Raw genomic sequence first — 22660 nt, forward strand, 5'->3', positions numbered from 1 at the left:
ATGAAAGATGACCCTGACAATTCCCCTTGCCTTCTGAGTAAAGTAAAAGTAGTTAGCTTGCAGATTGTAAACAAAATGGCCACCACCTGACAGACGTTTCTGACATTCGAAGCTGGTGCTGAACATCAGCAGGAAGATTTGTATCCTGTTGGTGGAAGGCAGGACTCTTGTGAGAGTGCAGCCCTGCCAGAGTTCCTGTCAGATTACGGGCCTTACATAGGTTCCAGATGGATCACATACTTGCCTGTCTTTTTTCTATTAATGCTTATTTTAATAAATGCCCCTAACATGCGTATGCGCACACACTTACTTTCACAAACACACACACACAAACACACACACACACACACGTAAGGGTCAACAATGAAAGGTCTAGGTAGAAAACGTGTGTAGCATGTGTAACTGATCCCTTTTTCTCAGTGTAATCAGAGGTGACAGAGGCTTAAAAAAAGGAGTAAAGTAAATTGTCATGCTGTGTGGAATTTCCCTTGACGTTCAACAGCCCAAAATAATATTTTCCATAAGATTATTCCCTCCCCCTCCAAGTACCCTAAGGAAAAATATGCCAAATACAGTAAGTGTTGATTTTCAGAAATCACTGTATTATTGAGAGTTACCATCTGCCAGGTATTGAAAGCTCAAAAAGGCACAGAATCCAGCCTTCAATACACAATTGTAGTTAAAAGCCCTTTTTTGTAACATCTGTTGCTGTTTGAGATAGTTAGCCTAAATCTGTATTGTTCTGCAAGGCTGCTTTAGCCAATTCATGAGTATTTGTTTGCAAAGTGTTAGACAAAGCCAAGAACTGAAAGACAAATGTTAACCTTCTCCCACCAAAGAACTTTTTAATGGTATTCCATCAATAACGGCTGAAGTTATTTGCTGTAACCAATTTTGGCATGGAGGAACAGCCATTGGCCAGCCATTAATGATGATTAGGGCCTGGTACAGATCACACTCGTTTGGCACACTTGATTGAACAGTGAGAACCCAGGCAAGAGCCGGATCGAGTTTCTTTTATATGCATTCCGTGCAGTAAACACCGTTGCTCCTGTCACCTGTGCAAACAGACAGTAAAGCTTAGTTGTGGTGCAGGCAGGCAGGCAATTGACTCGTGTCTGAGAGACCAGGTCATTGCGCAGTTCAGTGCACACCTGTGGGAACCGCTTCTGTTAAAAAAGGTGTTTATTGTAGCGGGCTAACCAAATTCCCTGAGGTCATTTGTTTTTGCTGTTGTGAGGAAGTTGTGGGGGTGGGGATGTTGTGTGTGTGTGTGTGTGGGGGGGGGGGTATATTGGGGCAAATTGATCTCGCTGCTCAACAGCTTTGATGTTGCCGCTGTTTCTCTGGGCTAAACATGAGCGTATCCATGTGCTGATGAATTGAGAGTTTCTCTTTTCATGGTTTCATAAGTGATGGTACAGGCTAGTTGCCACCGCAGCACTCAGCAACCCCTGGTCTGCTGTGGGAATTTGTTTAGTGTCGAGAGATGATGGAGTGAACAGTGCGAGCTCCTCTCAAGGTATCAGGAGTTTTACTGGAGACTTCTTGGCCTCAGTGTGCCGTGGTCAGCTGTCCAAAGCAAGCAGTTCCCTCCGATTCCTGTTATTCTTACGCTTTCGTGAGAGAAAGAGAGAGTGAGTGAGAGGGTTAGAAGGAGAAAAAAAAAAAGAACAAGTGAGAGAGTGTGACCGTAAAGAGGCTGCCTGACAGGCCTGTTAAAGGACGAGACTTCTCCAAGAGACACAGAGTTCTGGCTGCTGATTGCGTGCTAGCTTTCACTTTAACCTTGTCAGCGAAGTATTTAAAAGACAAAGAAGACTCTTTCATTTGTAGAGAATCGATTACCCATGTATTTTTTTTAAATGTTTAATTCTGAATGATCATGTGCCATATGTAGATTGTGCCCGTCCAAGTAGAGAATAATGGTCCAAGGTGATGAGAGAGAAGAACAATGCATTTGTCACACAAATGTGTTCATCGAACACCATAAGTATTCTCTTTTTCAACAGACAAATGGCGGCCAAAAAGTCTTTGCATAGGTGCTTTTTCAAAACAACTGCCGCGGGCTGTGTCGTATAGCACATGAGCGATGCAAATCTCCTGCTAAATAAATTGTTTGAAAGAGTCCCAACTCTCCACACACACACATCCCAAAGGGAAAAGAAGTCTGGGACGATCCCGTCTTCGGGCTTCGGCAACTGCAGACGTCCCTCACCCTGTTTATAGATCTTCTAAACTCGCTGGCGGAGTCTGACAGATGTTAACCCCCTCAGAAGAGACTTTGTACTCCATTCCAGGACAATGGCCTCATCTCATCTGCTTGCATTTTTTGGGGATGAGGGGAGGTGAGGGGTGGGGTGTTCTGCCGCAGGCTCTCCGCCCCTGGTGTCACCTTTCTGCTGATCAACCCATGGCTTCCACGTTGGGGTTTGCTTAAGCGCGCCGCCACGTTAGCTTTACCTGTGGAAGCTTCAGTCGAGGACAGCTGTGATTGATGCCCAGCTCTGTCAGAGGCCTTTTAGGCAAAGAAACAGCTGAGCCAAAAGAAATGTGGTTCTTCAGCACAAGTGACATCCAATGCTAGGCAAACATACTTGCTAAAAGTGATGCTAGCCCCCAGCCAGAAAAGTGCAGGTCATTAGTACTCAACTTTGTGTAATTTCTTCCGCAAGCCATCGCCCTAGGGCCCCACGGAAATATGACAGCTCGCAAGATAAACACACAACAGGGTTTGTGTGAGTGAGCGATGACCGGGGAACAGCTGGGAACCACTACGCGAGGGAATGGCGTTCCGATCATTAGCCTTCATAATTGCTGCGTAAATGGCTAAAGTCTCGTTAATCCACCTAAATGAGGCTCGATAAGAGCACGGCCCTGGCGGAGCCTAGGGTGTAGGAACCGACGCCCGGGGTCTGCGGGGTATCGTTTTGCGGACGTATTGCCGGTCCTCTGAGTGTGACCGTTTGTGTTGCCGTAGCTACTGGAAGGGGTAACCCCCTCACTCTCTCACAAACCTCCCCTTGCACCTGTGTTTACTTTGGGAGCCTCAGCACTCATGACCCAGCAGCAGTCTCTCACAGGCTGCAGAGAGAGAGAGACAGACAGAGAGAGAGAGAGAGAGAGAGAGAACTCCCAGCCCGACAAATATGTGCTGGCCCTGCAGTTTTAGCCTGGCTAAAAGTTGCTCTAAGGCTTCCATTGTGGGCTCCAGTGAGAGAGCAGTGTAATTTACATTCCATCATCGAAATTCTGGTATATTTGAACACACTAAGAAAAGAAAGAACAACGAAGACGGGAGGAGAGGAGGGAGAGCGGGATGGAGAGAAAGGGGGGGAGGGCTAGAAAAAAAGACAAGCTCCTGTTCTCTATTATGTTAATTTAAGCACGGTGAGCGGGAGATGGAAGCCTCGTTGTCCTGGCTCTCCTGGTTGCTCTGTTCCCCTCTCTCTTTCTCTCTCTCTCTCTCTCTCTCTCTCTTTTCTCTCTCTCTCCTTCTCTCCATGGACTGAAGCTGGTAGTCAATGGACCATTATACTGCAGGGTGGTGAGCCCTGTATATGCTCTACTCGCATGAGGAACCAGAAGAGGGCAAATCAATCTTTTGTTTCTTCCTTCCTTCCTCTGTCTCTCTCTTTCTCTCTTTCTTTTTTTCTTGCTCTCTCTCTCTCTAACTCTGCTTCTGTCAGTGTATCTTGTTCCCCAGTTGGAGGAACGGGGCAACAATTCCTTATATCTCAAAGGTGAAAACATGCTTATTGTGTTTCTCCACTACCACCACCACACACACACACACACACACACACACACACATTCTTTCTCTCTTTTTCTCCCTCTGTCCCTGTGTGATTTCAGCTGTCACCTCCAGCACCTTAAGAATTTCCCTCCCCTTATTCTTAGAGGATGTCACGGACGCTGTAGCTCCCCTTATTCTTAGAGGATGTCACAGACGCTGTAGCTCCCTGTGTGGGGAACCAAAACGTGGTTTGTAGTCTTCAGTGACTACGATGAACACCAGGGTGTCATCACCTCCAAGGAAGGGTTGGCATTCCAAAGTAGGCATGGAGAATGGAGTAGAAATCTAGAAAAGAATGGGGGTACAGTATGTCACATTCCTATTGCCTATGTTCCTTTGAGAGTGAAAGGTTGACCGAATGACCTCAGCTCCGTTGGCCCAGAGATGTGATGTCACAGGAAAGGGCCGAGGCCTCAACATTTCCCCTGTCCTTCTCTCCACTTTTTCCCCCTGAGGAAACAGTAGCCAAGCAAGACCATAGGCAGAATGTTGGTGCCAGTGAGATCATTTGGGGTCTCTCATGATATCATGACTTGAATCATGGGCTGGCTCCAATTGCGCTAGGATCCTGTGTCTGGGAGTGGGGAGTAGTCCCTCACAATGACAACTGGTACAGGTTTGTGTCATATCTATTTAGGGAAAGTGCTTTAATGTTATGCTGAAAAATCATGGCCATATGAACCATAATTTCATCTTAAAGCAACAACCCATTGGTGACAACGTCTATCTGGTCAGGCCTCATAGATTCACAGTGACGTTCCAAGAAACACAGATGTGGGGCTTATTTCTCTTTAATTTAATTTGATCGGCTGCCATTTCCTCCATACACCCTGGTCATTACGCACTCCTATTTTCTTGAGATTAAGTTCTCAAATGCTTTTGCTTGATGTCATTACGCCACGTTTATGTTGGCGCATAAAAATAATGCAATACTCAATGTAATCAAAGCTTGCATTAGCTTTGGCAGCTGGAACCAACAATTAGAATGCAGCTTATGTGCTTTCAGAAAAGGCCATACCACACACTTAGAACACCTCTCCTTCACGGGGAAGTTGTGAATCCAACCGAGGTGCTTCATACAGAAAGTCCTCTGGAAGTAGAATCTGTGGAAAGGATGCTGCATTGGCAGTGAGAACCGGTCTCTGGCACTTTCCATATTTCTTTTAAATGTGTAAAGAAAAGAGGGTGGGGAGGGGGGGGGGTGGACTGTAGACAGCTCAAGGCTGTGTGCGAAAACAAATGTTCCATGCATACCAGTTTTCAGGAGCCCATGAACATCTGGCGCGTCCCGGGCTCGAGCCAGAGAATGGTTGACATTGCTGTTATATTTCCTGACAGGGGTCGCATTCCGGATACCCATGTGAACCGAGCGTTATGAGAGAGTATGGCGCGTGTTCGTGCCGAATGGAATGATCGCCACGCAGCAGCCTGGCTGCCAGGCTCTCTCCGGGAAGCGCAGAGCTGGGGGAAGCCAAGGTTGGACGTCTCGCCGATGTCGTGGAGCAGGCCTGTTGCCGTCCAGTGACGAGTGTTTTCGGATGCGCTCCTGACAGCGCAGTGGCCAGTGGTTAGCGCGGCTGTTTCGTGTTTGGGAGCTCCTCCTGTCATTGACTCAGCCATAGGCTGATGATTGTAGATCAGACGACATCTGATAGCCATTTTGAAAAGAAGACGGAAAAAAATGAAAAGAAAAAAGAGAAAGAAAACATGTCTTTTATTATCCTTCAGAGTGATTAAGGACTTCTGTGGTCTCTTGGCTACTCCAAATGATGCCTCTCTATTGTGGTCATAAATTTACGTTGACCAACACATGTGTTCCCCAACACACTTATGAATAAGTATAAACACATGCACATACCACACACACACACACACACACACACACACACACACACACACACACACACACGCACGTACACACACACACACACACACACACACACACACACACACACACACACACACACACTTACATTCATTACAGTCCTTCTTTCACATCCCAACGTTCACTCAATTCTAGTTACTTGCTCACCCAACCCAACTCACTTCCTTTTAAAGCAAGGCATCTGTCCAGCTTTGCTTGCAAATCTGAGCTGAGCTTCACTATATTTGAAATTGTGGTGCATCCCTGGCTCTCATTTTCCTGCCTTAGAAACATAATGAAAATACATATATTATAAACTATATATTACCTGGCATTCTAATCCAATACATTAGGGATATGACCATTTTATGGGCTGCTACAATAAATGACATCTAGATGACTCAACTTAGTACCCTCCTGCTGTGATCTTGCATTGACTACAATTACTGTAATTGTTACAGGTCATTTTAACAATGATGTAACTAAATCATTCTCAGTGACAGACAGCCTAGGTCAACATGCTGAGCTGGTGCTCAGCTTTCACCTGTGAAAAAGCCAAAGGCATAGTAAACACTGACCATAGCGTCTAATAAAATCAGCAAATAATAAACAGCCTGAAAACAGCTTGTCTTGCATTTGAAATGAACCTTCGCTGTGTGGTCAGTAAAACTCTCAACTTCACACCGAGCAAATATGGGTCTGTTTGCCCTTGACAAGCACCTACACACACACACACGCGCACACACACACACACACACACACACACACACACACACACACACACACACACACACACAAAGCTGACTTTTGCATAGTCCGTGGCTGGAATCTCAGACTCTTTGCATCATGTGGTTTAATGGTCCCTTACTGTACTTCCCAGGCACGTCTTGTGTCACAAACGCCTGCAAATGGCAGCTAAATGACTGGGCCTTTTGTGCTTGTCATGGCCAGTTGAGCTCCTCTCCGTGGGGATACGAGATCCCTCACAGGGCTGAGAAACCAGACGCTCAGCATTGCTTATTTCATGTGGGGTCACCGTGTGTATCTTTTCATTTTTCATCCGGACGTACTTGGAGGTATTTGAAGGTAGTGTGCCAAAACATTGTAATCCAACCGTCTGTCTTTTTCAACACTTTGACCACACGTGGCCACAAATAATAAAAGTGGAGAATAACAAGCTACAGAGCTATTCTAGATATGTGGAACAGGGCGATCAATTTTGTTCAACATGAAATGCAATTTCTTAGAAGCTCTCTCTTTCCCCCTCTCTCTCTCTCTCTCTCTCTCTCTCTATCTCTCCCTCTTTCTCCCCCACTTGCATTCATGGCACTGGCAACTGTGCATATGTGTGCTTTCCAATTTGCTCAGTATGAAAAAAGAAAAGTCATTAAATTCCATCTGTCAGACACTGGCGTGGCAATCTAAGCATTGTGCAGATGTAAGCCTGTGTCTTTGACCCGTGTAAGGGCCAGCCCAGCCCAGCCCAGCCCCCAGTACTCTGTGTTGTCTCTCTGTCTGTGGCGCGGCGGCTCCTGGAGGTGCTCTGTGGCACGCGCAGGAAATTACACTCACGCTCACTCATCTGCGGCTTTTAAAGAGCAACGCGTGTCGCCGCCAGCCCGCCGCCACCCCCTCTTAAATGCCCATGGCTCAGCAGCTTAGTGTGTGTTTGTGTGTGTGTGTGTGTGTGTGTGTGTGTGTACACATGTGTGTTTGTACTGTGTGTGTGTGTGTGTGTGTGTGTGTGTGTGTTTGTTTGTGTATTTCAAGTGCAGGCCCCGTATAGTAATACAGTATTACAGCATGGAGCAAATGCCTTCATCCTATCTAGCCTAGCCCTCAGCTGCAAGCTAAAGAGCTTATGGCTTGTACTAGTCACTATTGACATTAAGTTTTCCATTTAAGATAATGAACCTTTAAAAGACAGGGTTTTATATTTCCTAGTTATTGCACTCAACGTAATGCATAGCTGTAATTTAAAGTTGCTTAAGCCTTAAGAGACATAATAATGAGGAGACACAGCACTCAAAGAATCCTCCATAAAAATGTATGGGATTAGTTCATAACGGCAGTTGCTACACATATCCCCCCCTTCCTGTAATATAAACGTAAGAATAACGTCTATGTTTCCTCATTTGGGTGGAAATATTTATATTGTTCAATTCAAATTTAATCATAGATTCGCCTGATGTACTTTTTATGTCAATATGACCTCCTACAGTATGTATGCCTCCCCATTTATTTAAATAGGATAGTAGCTACCTAAAATAACTGCCCAAAGCCGTTACCAAGATGGCTGCCAAGTGGTGGGACTTGCCTATACGGACCTTGCTTAAGCTTCACACTTAGTTGACCATGATTGGTAAAATGTCACTTTTGACTTGAAAAATGTGCATAATCAATCAGATTCAGAGGGTATACATTACTTACATTACTAAATGTGGAAGCACACTTTACAACCCCATTGGTTATGTGCTTTTTTTCACTTTTTATGCCCAAACATAAAACTGGACTCAGTCATATTGTTTCAGTCATAATGACTATTTGCCATGGTTGGTATGGTTTAGTTTGCTTGATTTCCCATTTCATTCATGTCTTTTACCACCATGAAAGTAGCGTGACAAAAATAAACCCAGGGTACTAGGTCGCCTCATGCTAAGACTGTTCTCCATGATGGGCTGACTCGGACAGGCCACCTTGTTATTATTAGATACTCTGACGTTAACAAGCTGAAACACCACTCTTCGCTTCCAGTGCCTATAGCGGCACATTTTCATCCTGTACAATTAACTGAATCCACACACCCATCATCGGAGCTCTCTGTGCAGCTTTAGTCTAGCCCCTATATGACCAGTCGGTCAGATGATCGCCCAGAGCAGCGCTGCACCTCACAGCTTGGGCCGCGCAGTGCCGAGGACATTAGCCCTTCGTGAACAATGAACTTCTCCGGCTGGGCAGGCGGCCCGAGGCTCCCTGCACCCCGCCCTCATTAGGCCTTACATAATTACGACGGCGCACATCTGTGCTCCGACCCGTAGGCGATGGCCACCTAGGTTGAACGCTCCCGGGCCCGCGGTGCGGCGTGGTCCGAGACAGAGGGGGAGAGAGGAGAGCATACCAGAGGAGAGGTGCTGGAGGCTGGGGAGGAGAATGGGGGTGACAGGCACCAGAGCAGGCACTGATGTAATCTCAATGCAATCTATTCCCAAAAGCACCAGCGCTGTCACCACTGGCTCATCCATGACCACATGTTAGCATACTTTCAGTAAATAATATCACCCGCTGTCCTCGATGGAATGGACATCCGAACCCCCGTAAACCCCCCCGTCTGTGCTCTCCAGAGGGGGCCTTCTTTAAATAGACGCGCGGGTGACGCTATCGCGAAAGCGTGCCAAGCTACCGAGATAATCGTTTTCGAAAACTTGACACTCGGGCCGTGTTGACACAAGACTTAGTTTAGACGTGTGTCTGAGCAAAGCACCGGCTCTCTGTCCGCCTAATCTTTGCACGCGAAGCGGTCCCCCCAAACCCCCCACCCAACCCTGGCCAGCACCAGTGGTGGTAATTGTCCGGAGAGAGGCTGCCTCATTCCCTCACCTCAGCATTAATTCGAAGCAGTGCATCTCTAAATCACGCAACGCGGATGTAATGTCAGCCTAAGCCAGTGGTTTTCAAAGTGGGGGCCGGGGCCCCTGGCGGGCCGCGAGGGGGTGCCAGGGGGTCCTCAGCAAGTTGGAAGGAAAAATAAAAGCAGCTAATAAATACATTTGAAACATATAAAATATAACTATTACTATGAGGGTTGTTATACAATGCCATTATAATAATTTGTAAACATTATATTTTCCATGATAATGACTGGGAATAATAGTAGAGTGATAGGTCTCATATAGCAGAAAGCCCCAAATGCAATTTTTACACACTGTATGCTCCATCACGAAGTGCTTGTGGCTAAAATAATTATTAGGATTAGCTTAATGTATTTTTACATTTGCCGTAGTATTGTCGATGGGTTTAATAACACATCAAGGGGGTCCTTGGCCAGAACCTAGTGGTATTTAGGGGCCTTCTCGTGGAAAAGTTTGGGAACACCTGGCCTAAGCCATTTTGCGCGCCATGCTCCCAGTCACTGAAAACCCAATCACCCAATGGGAACAGCCAGTGCATTCTCAACATGTGGATTTTATAACTAATATGGCTACAGTCATAAAACTGTGAAGTCATGCTTTATTACACTGTCAGATATCTCTTGGTTAAGTGCTCGCTTTGACTGTTTTTGTCTCACCTCCTGAAAGCTGTAGGGCATGTTGGACTATTACGAGGTGTGGTGTACGCCTGCAGAACCTCATATCCAGTGAACGCGGTCCAGGAAGTTTGTGGGACCTGGAGAACTGTGGTTCCGACAGCCCTCGGCGTGTCTGGCACTCCTCAGAACATTAGGCAAAGCTGAAGCAAGCCAAAGAGTTGTCATGGATAGAATGCATGAGTGTGTCCTGTTTACTCAGGGAGACACCCTCACTCACACACACACACACACACAGACACACACAATCAAATCACTGTCCAGAATAAACATGCTAAGACCCTATGTGCATCATGCTCTGTTAAATCGTTTCAGAAAGAGTGGAACTACATTCTTACAAAAAAAGAAGTTAAAATCCTCCCCCTGCTAGTGGAAGCTAAGATGGTCCACAGGATAGGCCGGCTTGACATAATGATACACTGAGAAGCATCTTGGGCAATTATGATGGACAACATTCAAAAGAAGAAAATATAGTTAAAGTCCACATTTAGTGTTATGGCCTCAGATGTGAAATGCCATGCTTCAAGTCCTGTCACTGGCTGGATTTGGCCATCCAGTGAGACCACATCTATTCCAGACTACCAGTACTGAGACGTGCTGAGTACAGAATGAATTGAAGTGACAAGCCTGGTGTAACCTGTGTGGTGTTGACTGTGCTGCTTAGCCCCACACCAACCAGCCTTGGCCCAAACCCGCCATCCTGCAGCACCTCACATTGGGAGGCGGAGGCTAAACCCCTCGGATGCTATCGTTTCTCGCTAGCTAGCACATCCCATAATGTGTGCGGCGGGAGGGTTACTCACTGCATGTGATGGTCCTTGTTCCCTGGACACTTTCCTCTCTCTCCACGCCAAAAGTGGAGGAGTTCATCTGCCGGGTTAGTACTGTAGTATTAATCTTAGTATGTCTTACTCATTGTTGCCTGTGAGGGACAAAATCCTGTGAGCAGGATTACGCGACAAAACAAAAATTTCAGTGGAACTTGGTAGAAAGTTTTAGCATGGGTCCACGAATGAACCCATGGCATTTTGGAGCAGATCCCACTCACAGACCTACTCCAATTTAGATTTGCTTTCGCGACTGTTGCGCAATGTGGCATTGAAACCTGCTTTGCCCTCTAGTGTTCAAAACAAGGAAATGCTGGCACTGGACAAATTCCAGACCATACAAAACTAATGTTTTGGGGTTTCACAAACGCAGGTCAGAGATGCTCCTATAGGATTGGCCAGTCTTTGGGTTGACCGGGTAGACCAGAGCTATGTGGTCTCGGTGGACGCTGCACTCTCTGATTGTCCATATAGTGGTGGTTTGATTTGATTTGATCAGATCAGTTTATGGATTTATTTTTCTTTCATGGGCTGTGATAAACATGATGTGTTAACAATGCAATTTTTAAATAGCTGTATGTATTATGCACATATGTCTATTTCTTAGCTCTTTTTAGATTAAGGGAAATGTGTCACAGTAAAAAAAAAAGGTCTGACACAGCAGTTGTGGTTATTTAACGTGTGGGTCTCTCATTTCCCCTCAGAGTTTCCAGGGACACTGCATTAAGTGAAACAAAAACATTAGCATTTCGCCCTTATAGTGTTTCAAATTTATGGAGGCATGGTATGTGTCCACTGTTATTTAATGTGTGTGTATGTGTGTGTGTCTGTGTGTGTGTGTGGTGTGCGATGAGTAGACGTTACTCATTGTATTTGCGCCTCAGCGGTCATCAGAGCCTGAGGTGCTTGGCTTAAGATTACCTTGAATATCTGTGAGTTATGTGCTTTCGATGGTTATTATACCACGCTGGGGTAATGTGGAAATATCTGGAAAGGGACTACACCCGGACCATTAACTCCTCTTTTACCTCAGGTCTCATTAGAAATGATCTTCATCCACGCTATGTGTCGTCTGAAGAAGAGAAGAAGTGAGTAAACGTTCCCCTCGCGTCCCCTCGTTGTGCTGTGCCGAACCGCGCCACTCCACACCGTGGCTCTCCGCCTGCCCCGAGGTCAGAGTTGCGGCTAACCCCTCCGTAAACTGGAGCAGAGGAGTGTTCTCAATTACCTGTTTACTGGCAAAGGGGACGCTCTGGCAAACACGTCGCAGACCTTGGGAACGCTGAGCAGAGCGAACGTCTGGATGCCTGACAAGGGCCGCTGCCGCCGCCGTAGCCGCTTCTGCCTCTCCACCAACGGGGTTTCGTGGGGGGAGGTGATGGGATGTTGGGGGAGGGGGGTTTAGTGACGAGTGCCAATGTTTTGTCAGGTGTGGAGGCTTCGACGAGCGCCAGAACTATGTTTCCATGGATACACGCCAACTCCGAGTGCAAGAGAAAAAAAAAGTTAGTCATAATGTGAAAATAAAATCAGTGAACTCTGATGGGACTCGGGTTTGATAGGGTGTGTGTTTCCCAACGTGACCAATTAACGAGGAGAAGAAATGCTTTGGACAGGCCTGCTCCTCCATTTTTCATTTCGATTTGTTACTTTGTTTACTGTTTTGCCTGTTGGGGAGAGGTTTAGACAAAAACTATTGTATTTGTCATAAAAATACTTTTAAGTAAATGCATCATACTCCAGATTTGTTAAAGCTACACAGTGGTATTTGCTAGTAAGAACATAGTGCACAAATAATCACAGTGCTGTGATAATATCTTCTCTCACACATGCTGAATACTAAACCTGTTTTCCATGTGTCAGTCTGTACGTGTCATAATGTTGTAGGGCTTTCTAAACATCTGATGTTTCTGAAGGCCTTCCTCTTCAGAGTAAGACTTATGTCAAAACAGGATAACACAGTTCGTTTTTTGACCTACCCGCTGTGGGATATCACCTTTGAAGCATTTGTGTTAGAAAGCAGATTAAAGACCAAAAAATAGTACGAATGCATTTTTGAAGGCTGGTTTTTGTAGTGTCACCCTTTGTGTGAAGTGAGTTGGGTAGTGTCTCCGATGTTTAGTTCTGTCTCTTAATGGCGTCTGTCCAGACGAGCGCTCCAGTGCGTGTGTCCTGGCGATGCATGTGGAGACAGGACTGAGAGGAATGGGGAAGTATCGAGTGGCACAGTCCGGCGTGGGACTGCCGAGGGCGGCCAGCGGCTCCGCTGATCCATTCACATGTGAAAACAGTGCGCATCTATGTGAGCTTACGTTTAAAGAAAACATATCTCAAACGTAGAAAGCAAGAAAAAAAAAAAAACCTTCCATAAAGAACCTTTAACGCTTTCAAAGCTCAGACCCCCACCCCGTCGCCTCGCCTTCCCCCTGTGCCCTCCACCTCTATTTCCTCAAGGAAAAAAAAAAGGGACCCATTTCAAACCATTTGAATGTTGTCTTTTCCAGGACGTTGGCAAGCGCAGGAAAGGAGCTCAAAGATAACTTCCTGAAGGCACTGGCGGAGCGCGAGGAGGCCAACCGCAGCGCCAGGATGACTGTGAGTACATTATTGCCCCCACAGCACCACCACCCAAACCCCCCCGCCCTCTCCTCCCAGATCGCTACGTAATGGGATTCCCCCAGAATATTCCTGTGATTCCATTAGGGGACCCGCAAACAAAATCTGCTCTGTGTCAAGTCAGGCGGAGCGGACCTCCTCCTCCTCCTCCACCTCCACCCCTCCCTGCCACCTATCTGCCTACCTACCCCTCACCCCTGGGCCTGGCAGAGCTAGAAGCCCCCTCCAAGCACCCTCCCCTTCAGCTAAATGCTAAAAAACAAGGGAGGGAAAGCCCGCCCGGGATATGTGTGTGCGTGTGTGTGTGTGTTGTGAGTCTGTTTGTGTGTGTGTATGTTGTGAGTTTGTTTATGTCTCTGTGTGTGTGTGGGTGTGCGTGTGCGTGTGTGTATTTGAAACCTAAAAAACACCCAAAAAAAGACCCTACCTAACGTGTTTATATCTGTTGCATAGAATGTCAAAGCAGGTAAACATCCATTTACTGGACAAAAACACTGGAAGTTGCCTGTGCCATGCCTACCCCCTTCCTTTCAATTGAAAAGAAAGGAACACATGCTGTTTGTCAAAGCGCACAACACCCCACACAGTTTGTGTTGAGCCTGTGCAGAGCTGTTTGCTTGGCCCCGGTGTTTACCAACGATCTCCAACAGGCGCCCCTAAAAAAGGCAACTCTGTTTGGGCACCATGGGCGAGGGTGCCAGGGAATGCCACAGTTTGCCCAGCTGTGGGCACCTGGCTGTGGGCAGCTGTGCCCGGTGCTTTGAGGGAGCCCTGCGAGATGGATTGACTGTCTCTCTAAAGGAAGGCCTTGTTCCGTCTGGTGGGCAGAGCGTCAGCCGGGCCCGTGTCCAGAGAGGTCAGACATCATCTAGCCCATCGTGGATCAGGGAAATGAGACGCACGATGAAAGGTCCCATTTGAAAACCTTTTGTGAACATTTGTAAAATAGTTGTAGCAAAACATAATATGTTTCTGATGCACATTGCAAAAGGGATCAGAGCTCAAAACGAAGGACAAGTAAGTATAAGTTTATATACTCTTTTGATCCAGTGAGGGAAATTTGGTCTCTGCATTTATCCCAATCCATGAATTAGTGAAACACACTCAGCACACAGTGAAGTGAAGCACACACTAATCCCGACGCAGTGAGCTGCCTGCTACAGCGGCGCTCGGGGAGCAGCGAGGGGTTAGGTGCCTTGCTCCAGGGCACTTCAGCCGTTCCTACTGGTTGGGGTTTGAACCGGCAACCCTCCGGTTACAAGTCCGAAGCGCTAACCAGTAGGCCACGGCTGCCCCAAACCCACTAACACCAGAGAAATGCTTACTCCTAAAAAATAGATGGAGGATGGAGTCCTAGTGGACTGATTTTTATAGGTTTATTTGATATATCTATGATTCGGCCTTTGCAGACAGAACAAGTAGTATGTGGTCGAGCTACAAGCGGTGGGTTCCAGTTGAACGTAGTCCAGCCTAGTTCATATTCAAACGCTTGTCAAGGTGACCGCAGTGTAACTTGGTAACTTCTCAGGCTTTCTGCCCAATGTAAGGACTGCTGTTTTAAACAGCGCATAACACACACAGACTACACAGAGGCTGTGTCTCACAACAACGGTAATTGAACCATATGGTTTCATGTGTAATCTGCAGTATCACACTACACAATCTACACTAGTCAATCTACATTATTCTGTTTCCGCCCCATCTAATCAACGCCCATCGCTGATCGCTGCCTAAACATCTCTCTGTTCTCTGAGGAGCTCATTATAGGCCAGGCTGTGGGTTGGGGGTTGGGGGGTGGGGCAGTGGAGAGGGGGTGTTGAGGTTGGGGTTGACCTGGCCTGACCTGCTGGATTAGGACGGCTGGATTAGGAGATCACACAGCACGGCTTCCAGAACCTTCCGCACCCCGTCCCTCGTCTGATTCTATCCCCCTTACTTCACAACCCTCTCTCTCGCCTCACATGTTTGCTGAGTAAACAGTGCAACACGCACACACACACACACACACACACACTCACACTCCACCCCCTCCATAAAGAGGGGAAAATCTTGCCGTTTTATAATACTAGTCAGAGAAGGGGTCGGTCAAATGGTGTTCCCCATGCCGATGGTCAAAGGAAAAACTGTGGCTGAGTCCAGTGTGAATCAAGTAGTTTATAATATTACTGTACTCTTCCTGTGCTAGACAGAGAGAGGGATGTAGAGAGAGAGAGAGAGGGAGAGAGAGACAGAAAGAGAGGTAGATAGAGGTGAAGAAAAATAAGGACAAGCAAGTTTTATGTCACCTCTAACATGCACACACACACACACACACACACACACACACGCACACACACACACACACATGCAAAAATACACACACACACACATTACACAATATATATATGCACACACACACACACACACACACACATACACACTGTACACATATACATACACACACACACACACACACACACACATACACACATACACACACACACACACACACACACACACACACACACACATACACACACACCAGACACACACACACACACATACACACACACACACACACACACACACACACACACACACACTTTCCCCCCCTACTGAAGTTTTCCCCCTTCTGAAGTTTCTTGCTCCGATGAGAAATTGCATTGAAAAGCTGTTTATTTTCCCCCTCCCAGCCCTCCCTCTCTGTTTAAACCCCAAGCCACATTTGAGCACTTAATACCTCTTCTCTTTGCAAACTGTTTGAGCTGCAGGTAATCTTAATCCACGTTGACGAGCCCTGACCCCACCGCTGTGTTTACCTTACGCAAATGTATTCCAGCCAGCTTGTACCCACACCACGCCACCCGCCGGCCTTCGGGGAGCAGCCAGCGTCTCGCTGCAGGAAGCCGTACAGGCCACACGCTTGTTACGCACTGCTATTTGTCTCCGGGGGATACGGAATATTTACTGGAGGTGCCATACGTGTTTATTTCTAGAAATTTCCGAATGGCTTGCTCTGGGTGTTCTGCTGAAAGACAAAGACAAAGGCTCTTGTAGTAAACGGGTAACAGACGCGGGTGGGGTGGGGGGGGGGGGTGTGTGTTGGTGAGTATCGTAGCCATGCTGAGCCAGTGGTGGTCGAAAGAGAGGAAGCGAGCATGGCGGAGAGAGACTGCAGCGTTGCACCGCTGCCAGGTGCCGTGGTGGTGGTGCGGGGCACTGAATTCTGCAGCGTTTACACAATCTGTTTTCCAATGAGCTGCGTCGGGCGGGCGAGAGCGTGAAACGCCGTGTATCTGGAGCGCACAGCTGCCTCCACTTGGGGAGAGAGCGCGGCACACCGGCCAGAGCTTCACGCTTCAGCGAGCACTGCAAAAAGACCATGCTTGCACTTGGCCAGCAACACTCTGTTTCTGGACTTCTCTCTCTCTCTTTCTCTCTCTCTCTCTCTCTCTCTCTCTCTCTCTCCTCTCTTCCTTACTGTACAGGACAATTTAATGTACTACTGACCTGCAAATGAGTAGCTCACAGCTGGGTGAGAACAGAGTTATTTCATAACACATGTGAAACTTAACACAACAGTCCACAGTCAAGAGACCTTGCTGATTTGCAAATGCTCAAGCCTCTTGGCAGGCGCTCGTAAGTCCGTTTCTGGTAATCATGTTTTTTCTTCCTCTTCTCACTGACATGGGAACCAGGCCCAGCACAAAGGCACTGATAAGCCCAACTCAACCAGTGCGGCCCTTTAAGAGAGCCATAATTGGGTGGCTTCGCTTGGCTTTTGCCGGGCGGATTCCTGTCATAGCTGCCTGTTGCAGCGACAAAAGCAAACAGAGTGGGGATTTTGTCTCTCCTCTTACCTCCGAGGCCTGCGGTGGGACAGCCCCGCGCGGGGGGGGTCCCGTTACAGGCGTTAATCTTTGATAAGGCCGCCGAGGCAGACCACCCAGGGCTGCAGAGGTGGAGTGTACTGAGCACGCCCGGTATGGAGGGATGGGTGTGGGGAGGAATGGAGACAAAGGGGAGCGCAGAGGAGGGGAGAGGAGAGGAGGTGGAGGAGAGGAGGTGGAGGAGAGGGGAAGAGGAAAGGAGGTGGAGGAGAGGGGAAGAGGAGAGGGGAAGAGGAGAGGACACGAGGAAAAAAGAAAGGAGAAGAAGAAAAAGGAGAAGAGAGCAGAAGAAAGGAGAGCAGAGGAGAGTGCTGTCTTGGGGTCAGTCAGGGCAGAAGGTCTTAATGCACTCCAGACACATTGCCCTACCCTCACCAATCAGGCCTAACACAAACCAGCTCTAACACACACACACACACACACACATGTGTGTGTACATATAGTCATACACATGCCAACACACATACACACAGACAAAGAAATACAGTGTTACACACACTTAAAGGGACACCAGGCAAGCCTGATGCTTTTTTTCTCTCTGGCTAAGCCCCCAGCATCTGTAATGTCGACATATCGGTGCAGCCCTCGCTTGGTCTGAAGCTCTTTTCTTTTGCATCTTCCAATAAGGGTTTTGCTTATTCACCGGCTCTGCCATTATACACACGTTTGCAACAATCGCTAGTGTTTCGTTAGCCTGCCTCTGTGCTGGGGATGCAGGATGTAAACTGATCCTGCTTCTCTCGATGTCTGAGACTTTGTGAGACTGAAGGTCGACGGGTACAATACACTGAACTTGCAAGCGGGATATTCTTCCTACAGGCAGTAGGGGCGGGCAAGAGAGTCTTCATTTGCCCTTTAATGAGTCATTTAACCATATACCGACTTACGAAGATGATTAATTAACACGAAAACGTTGCCTGGTGTCTCTATAAACACTTATAACATGTGCAAGCACAGTCGTGCTCATACACTGTCAAGCAATCACCCCTGCAGATGCACAAAGGCACACAGACACACACACACACACACACACACACACACACACACACACAACACAGGCAATACACACACACACACACACACACACATCACACACACACACACACACACACTTGATCTGGGCCTGATCTTACTTAGCAATTTGGCTGATCATATGAAATCAATTATGTCAAGAAGAGAAGCACATAAGGTTTTTGTGCTTAGCAGGTGCCTGTGTGTGTGTGTGTGTGTGTGTGTGTGTGTGTGTGCTTGTGTGTGTGTGTGTGTGTGTGTGTGTGTTACGAACCCTAAATTTCTCGATTTATTTTTGGCACACCCTGTTGGCTATTTTTTGTTTTTGTGTTTGTGTCTGCCTTCACCCAGGTGCCTAACCTGTGATGCGGTACACCTGGCCTGCTCCAATTAACCCTGGCATGCTTCTATAAGACCCGTACCTCTGCAGTCCAGGGGAGAGCACATGCAGAGGAGCGTTCTCTGAGAACCACAGCGTTTTCGTCTTACGCTTTTGGACATTTAATAAATCCGTATTTTTGAGCCTTACCTCTGGTGTGTCTCTAAATCTATGTTAGGACCTTTCATTAAGGTCCGTAACATAAATTTGGGGGCTCGTCCAGGATACTCCTGATTGGCTTTCCTGTCACGAGTATCTTGGAATTCGTTTTTTGTAAATTGGCATTGATTTTTGCAAGTGTGCGGAACAGTAAGGTAAGTGCATTGCACTGGTTCAGTGGAAATTCCTTGGGAAGCTGCGTCACTGTTTTTTTCGGGCAACATCTGAGGAGGGGGTCCAAAGAGGCCTCGAGCTCAGTACGGCCAGAAGACAGCCAGGTCGAGAGTTTCAGTTTAGGGAGGTTGGGATTCCACTGACTCAGTTTGGTGCACTTTTGTTCCATTTCACATTTTCAGTTTAGCAAATTGGAGTGAGGCTAAAAGCTTCTTTGAGTTTTCGTGTTGCTTTTGTAACACTTCGAAGATTTTTTTTGTGTTAGTGCTTCGTTACATTCACTGAACCTCTTTGCAGGTTATAGCTTTAGTTAGACGTGCGCTTCCTAAACCTTTTGAGCGTTTGTGGTTGCATATCTTGTTAACCGTGCACTTTGTTCGTGGTCTTTGTTCTCGCTGCTGACCACTTAGGTAAAATTAAATTTCAATTGCATATAGCAACTTTGTTGCAGTTTAAAGTACTGCTTTGATAACTCCTGTGTTTTGAAAGCTGTTTCTTTTGGGTACAAAGTTTGATTTGGAAACTCAACTAGTTTCCCTTTTGAAATTAGAACTAATTTGGTTTTGCTACAATGGCAACTGTCGAGGACTTTATTGCAAATCCTGATGCGTCCTTGATGGAAACCCTTACTAAAGAGCAATTGATTGATTTGGCAGCTAATTATGAAGTTGAGCTCGTCAGAGAAAAGCATAAGAAGTCCACAGTAATATCTGCTCTGACTTCACGCTTTAGTCAGAAGCCTTAATTCTTCCCAAACCAGAAAGTCCTGTAAAGCTTAAAGATCCTCCTGAGCAGCCCAGGACTCCTAAAGGTCCTGACCGCTCAAAACGGGATCATGAATTTCGTATGCAAGATTGGCTTTTCGCCGGGAGCATTTGCAGTTGCAAGCAAGAGAGCAAGAGCTGGCCTCTCCGCTTGAAATTGCCAGATTGCAGTTAGCCGTGAAAAGTGAGGGTATTGAAATTCTAACAATGCTTGATGCAACACTTGATGTTTCTCGTAATATCAAATTAGTGCCGCCGTTTCTGGAAAAGGATGTAGATAAATACTTTGTACATTTTGAGTGAGTTGCAACTACTCTTAAGTGGCCAAAAACAGTTTGGACATTTCTGTTGCAATGCATTTTAGTTGGTAAAGCACAAGAGGTATACTCCTTCTTGTCTCTCGAGCAAAGCTCTGATTATGAGTTGGTTAAAACGACTATTTTGCGAGCTTATGAGCTTGTGCCCGAGGCTTAAAGACAGCGCTTTCGAGGTTACCGTAAAACCGATAGTCAAACTTTGGTGAAACTTGCCAGTGAAAAGGAGAGACTCTTTGATCGCTGGTGCGTAGCTCAGAATGTTGGCGCTAAAGAACAGTTACGTGATTTGATCCTCCTTGAGGAATTAAAAAAATTCTTGCCTGCCTCTGTTGCTACATATGTTAATGAGCAGAAAGTAGTTGACCTCCATCAGGCTGCTCTTGCAGATGAGTTTGTGTTAACACATCGGATAAGTTTTAGGGACCCAAGTCAACGTACACCTAGTTACAGAAGTTCTGCAACTCCAATAACACCGAGAAAAGCCTTTCAGAAGGAAGATGTGCACAGTAAGAGTTCTGAACAGTTGTGCTTTTACTGTAAAAGGCCTGGCCATGTCATTGCAGAATGCCTAGTACAACAGTGTGTGTGTGTGTGTGTGTGATTGCCTACATCTTTGGATATGCTCACATGTGTGCATATAAAGACTGTCAATGCAAAGCAAACCTGTCAAACCTATATGCAAAACATGACAAAATGTGTGCATATTCAAATTCGCGTAATATAAATGGAACACAAATGCATCTCACAGCAGCGTAAGGTCATATGAAATCCATACATTAACCAGCTGAGAGAAGGTGGCAGTTCTCTTTTTATACTTATACCCATATGTGCAAAGGTGAATATAGCCTCTTCAGTCATTCATGTGTGTCTTATGCTCTCCATCATTCATGCTTACACACAAAGACAAACCCCCACACACACAGACAGACACACACACACACACATATTCATTCATGCTTACACACACACACACACACACACACACACACACACACACATACATACATACTCTAATAGTTACTTAGTGACCTGTATAGGCCTACAGCTGTCTGAAGTGGAGGTCCAAATGTAGTGTGTGCAGTTGTGCGGCGCTTGCACCCAGATGCTCTGTGACCTGAATTGTCAAACAGTGGCCCCGCTTAACTCAACTCACTCTCGGATTTGGTCATGTACAAAAAGGCTCTAGGCTGCCTGTGTGTGTGACTGAAGTGTTTGTGGGTTTGTGCATCTGTATGTGTGTGTGTGTGTGTGTGTGTGTGTGTTTGTTTAAAGCCTTCCTGCTTGAGAAAGGCCTAATGATGTCAGCACTAGCAAGCCCACTTGCCCTGTTGTGTATGTGTGTGTGTGTGTGTGTGTTGTGTGTGCGCATTTGTGTGTGTGTGTGTTCCTGCTCCCCTCAGGATGGCTGCTGTGTTAATGTGTTAATGTTACTCTCTACCTTGTCGCTGACCTTCTCCTAAACTCCCTCTCCCTCCCCCTGTTTGTCTGTCCATCTCTCTATTTCTGTCTGCCTCCTTCTCTCCCTCTCTCCTTCTTTCTCACCCTCTTGCGAAAGCAGTGCCGCTGCCAAAAGTCACACAGCACAAAGGGTGCACCTGGGCAGCTCTGGCATTGTTTGCTCTGGGTGAGAAGTGGAGTGTGATCAAATCCAGGTCACACCTGCGCAGAATGCCTCGGGCTCGGCCATTGTGTGCTGAGGGGAACGCTTGGAAGTGTGTGTGTGTGTGTGTGTGTGTGTGTGTGAAGGTCCCCACCCCAACCCAGGCTGACTCCCCCCTTTCCCGTCCTCTTGCCCTTAGTCAGTCTCACACAACCACCACACCCAAAAGCCTTCTGTGTGTGTGTGTGAGTGTGTGAGGGAGAAAGCATTTATATACGTGTTTATCCTTAGGTATCTGAGTCTGTGGCTGGGTTTGTTTGTGTGTGTGTGTGTCTGTGTGCGTGTGTGTGACTGAAGTCTTTGCGGGTTTGTACATCTGTATGTGTGTGTGTGTGTTTAAAGCCTTCCTGCCTGAGAAAGGCCTAATGATGTCAGCAGTAGCAAGCCCACAGGCCCTGTTGCATAGTGTGTGTGTGTGTGTGTGTGTGTGTGTGTCTGAGAATGGGCTCGGCTCCCGGCTCCTAATGAGGCCGGTCAGTGTGTGGAATCTGTGCTGGGTGTTGCTCAAGTGGAAACAGCTTTTTGGCCCCCGACGTCCAGTTTGTGGAAGAGGACGTGGCCAAGAGAGATGACCATCACAGTGGCTGTTCCCATGAACCACTCTGCACGTCCCTCATCTCTGCACCAAATATACACACAACTGCGTCGCACAACTTGTACAGCTCTAATCAGTTGTGTTATGAAGAAGTGCTTTGCAGTGGTTACTGAAAGCAAGTGCATCGACAACATTTAAGGTAGCTTGTGTCTTTTGCATCGACAGAATCTGCACGTCAACGTGCTGTTATTCCGGCTGTCTACTTTTGTTATTGTCTAATGGTGATGCATTGTTTGTTTAGAGTTTGGCTGCGTTGTAGACCGGAATAGCAAGTGCTCACTTTCGGGGTTAGATGATCATTTTTCTGATTCGAGATACGGGTCTGG

The 22660-nt window shown here is 46.9% G+C and overlaps 1 protein-coding gene across 1 annotated transcript in view; it reads left to right on the plus strand.

The window, feature by feature from the left end:
* Positions 1-22660, plus strand: part of cfap299 (cilia and flagella associated protein 299) — a 95013-nt gene that overhangs the window by 16448 nt on the left and 55905 nt on the right. Inside the window, exon 3 of the mRNA XM_048244276.1 lies at positions 13295-13385. Within this exon, the coding sequence (XP_048100233.1) occupies positions 13295-13385 (91 nt within the window). The remainder of the gene's footprint in view (positions 1-13294; positions 13386-22660) is intronic.

The sequence above is a fragment of the Alosa alosa genome, chromosome 5, assembly GCF_017589495.1.
Source record: "Alosa alosa isolate M-15738 ecotype Scorff River chromosome 5, AALO_Geno_1.1, whole genome shotgun sequence".
Taxonomy (NCBI): Eukaryota; Metazoa; Chordata; class Actinopteri; order Clupeiformes; family Clupeidae; genus Alosa; species Alosa alosa.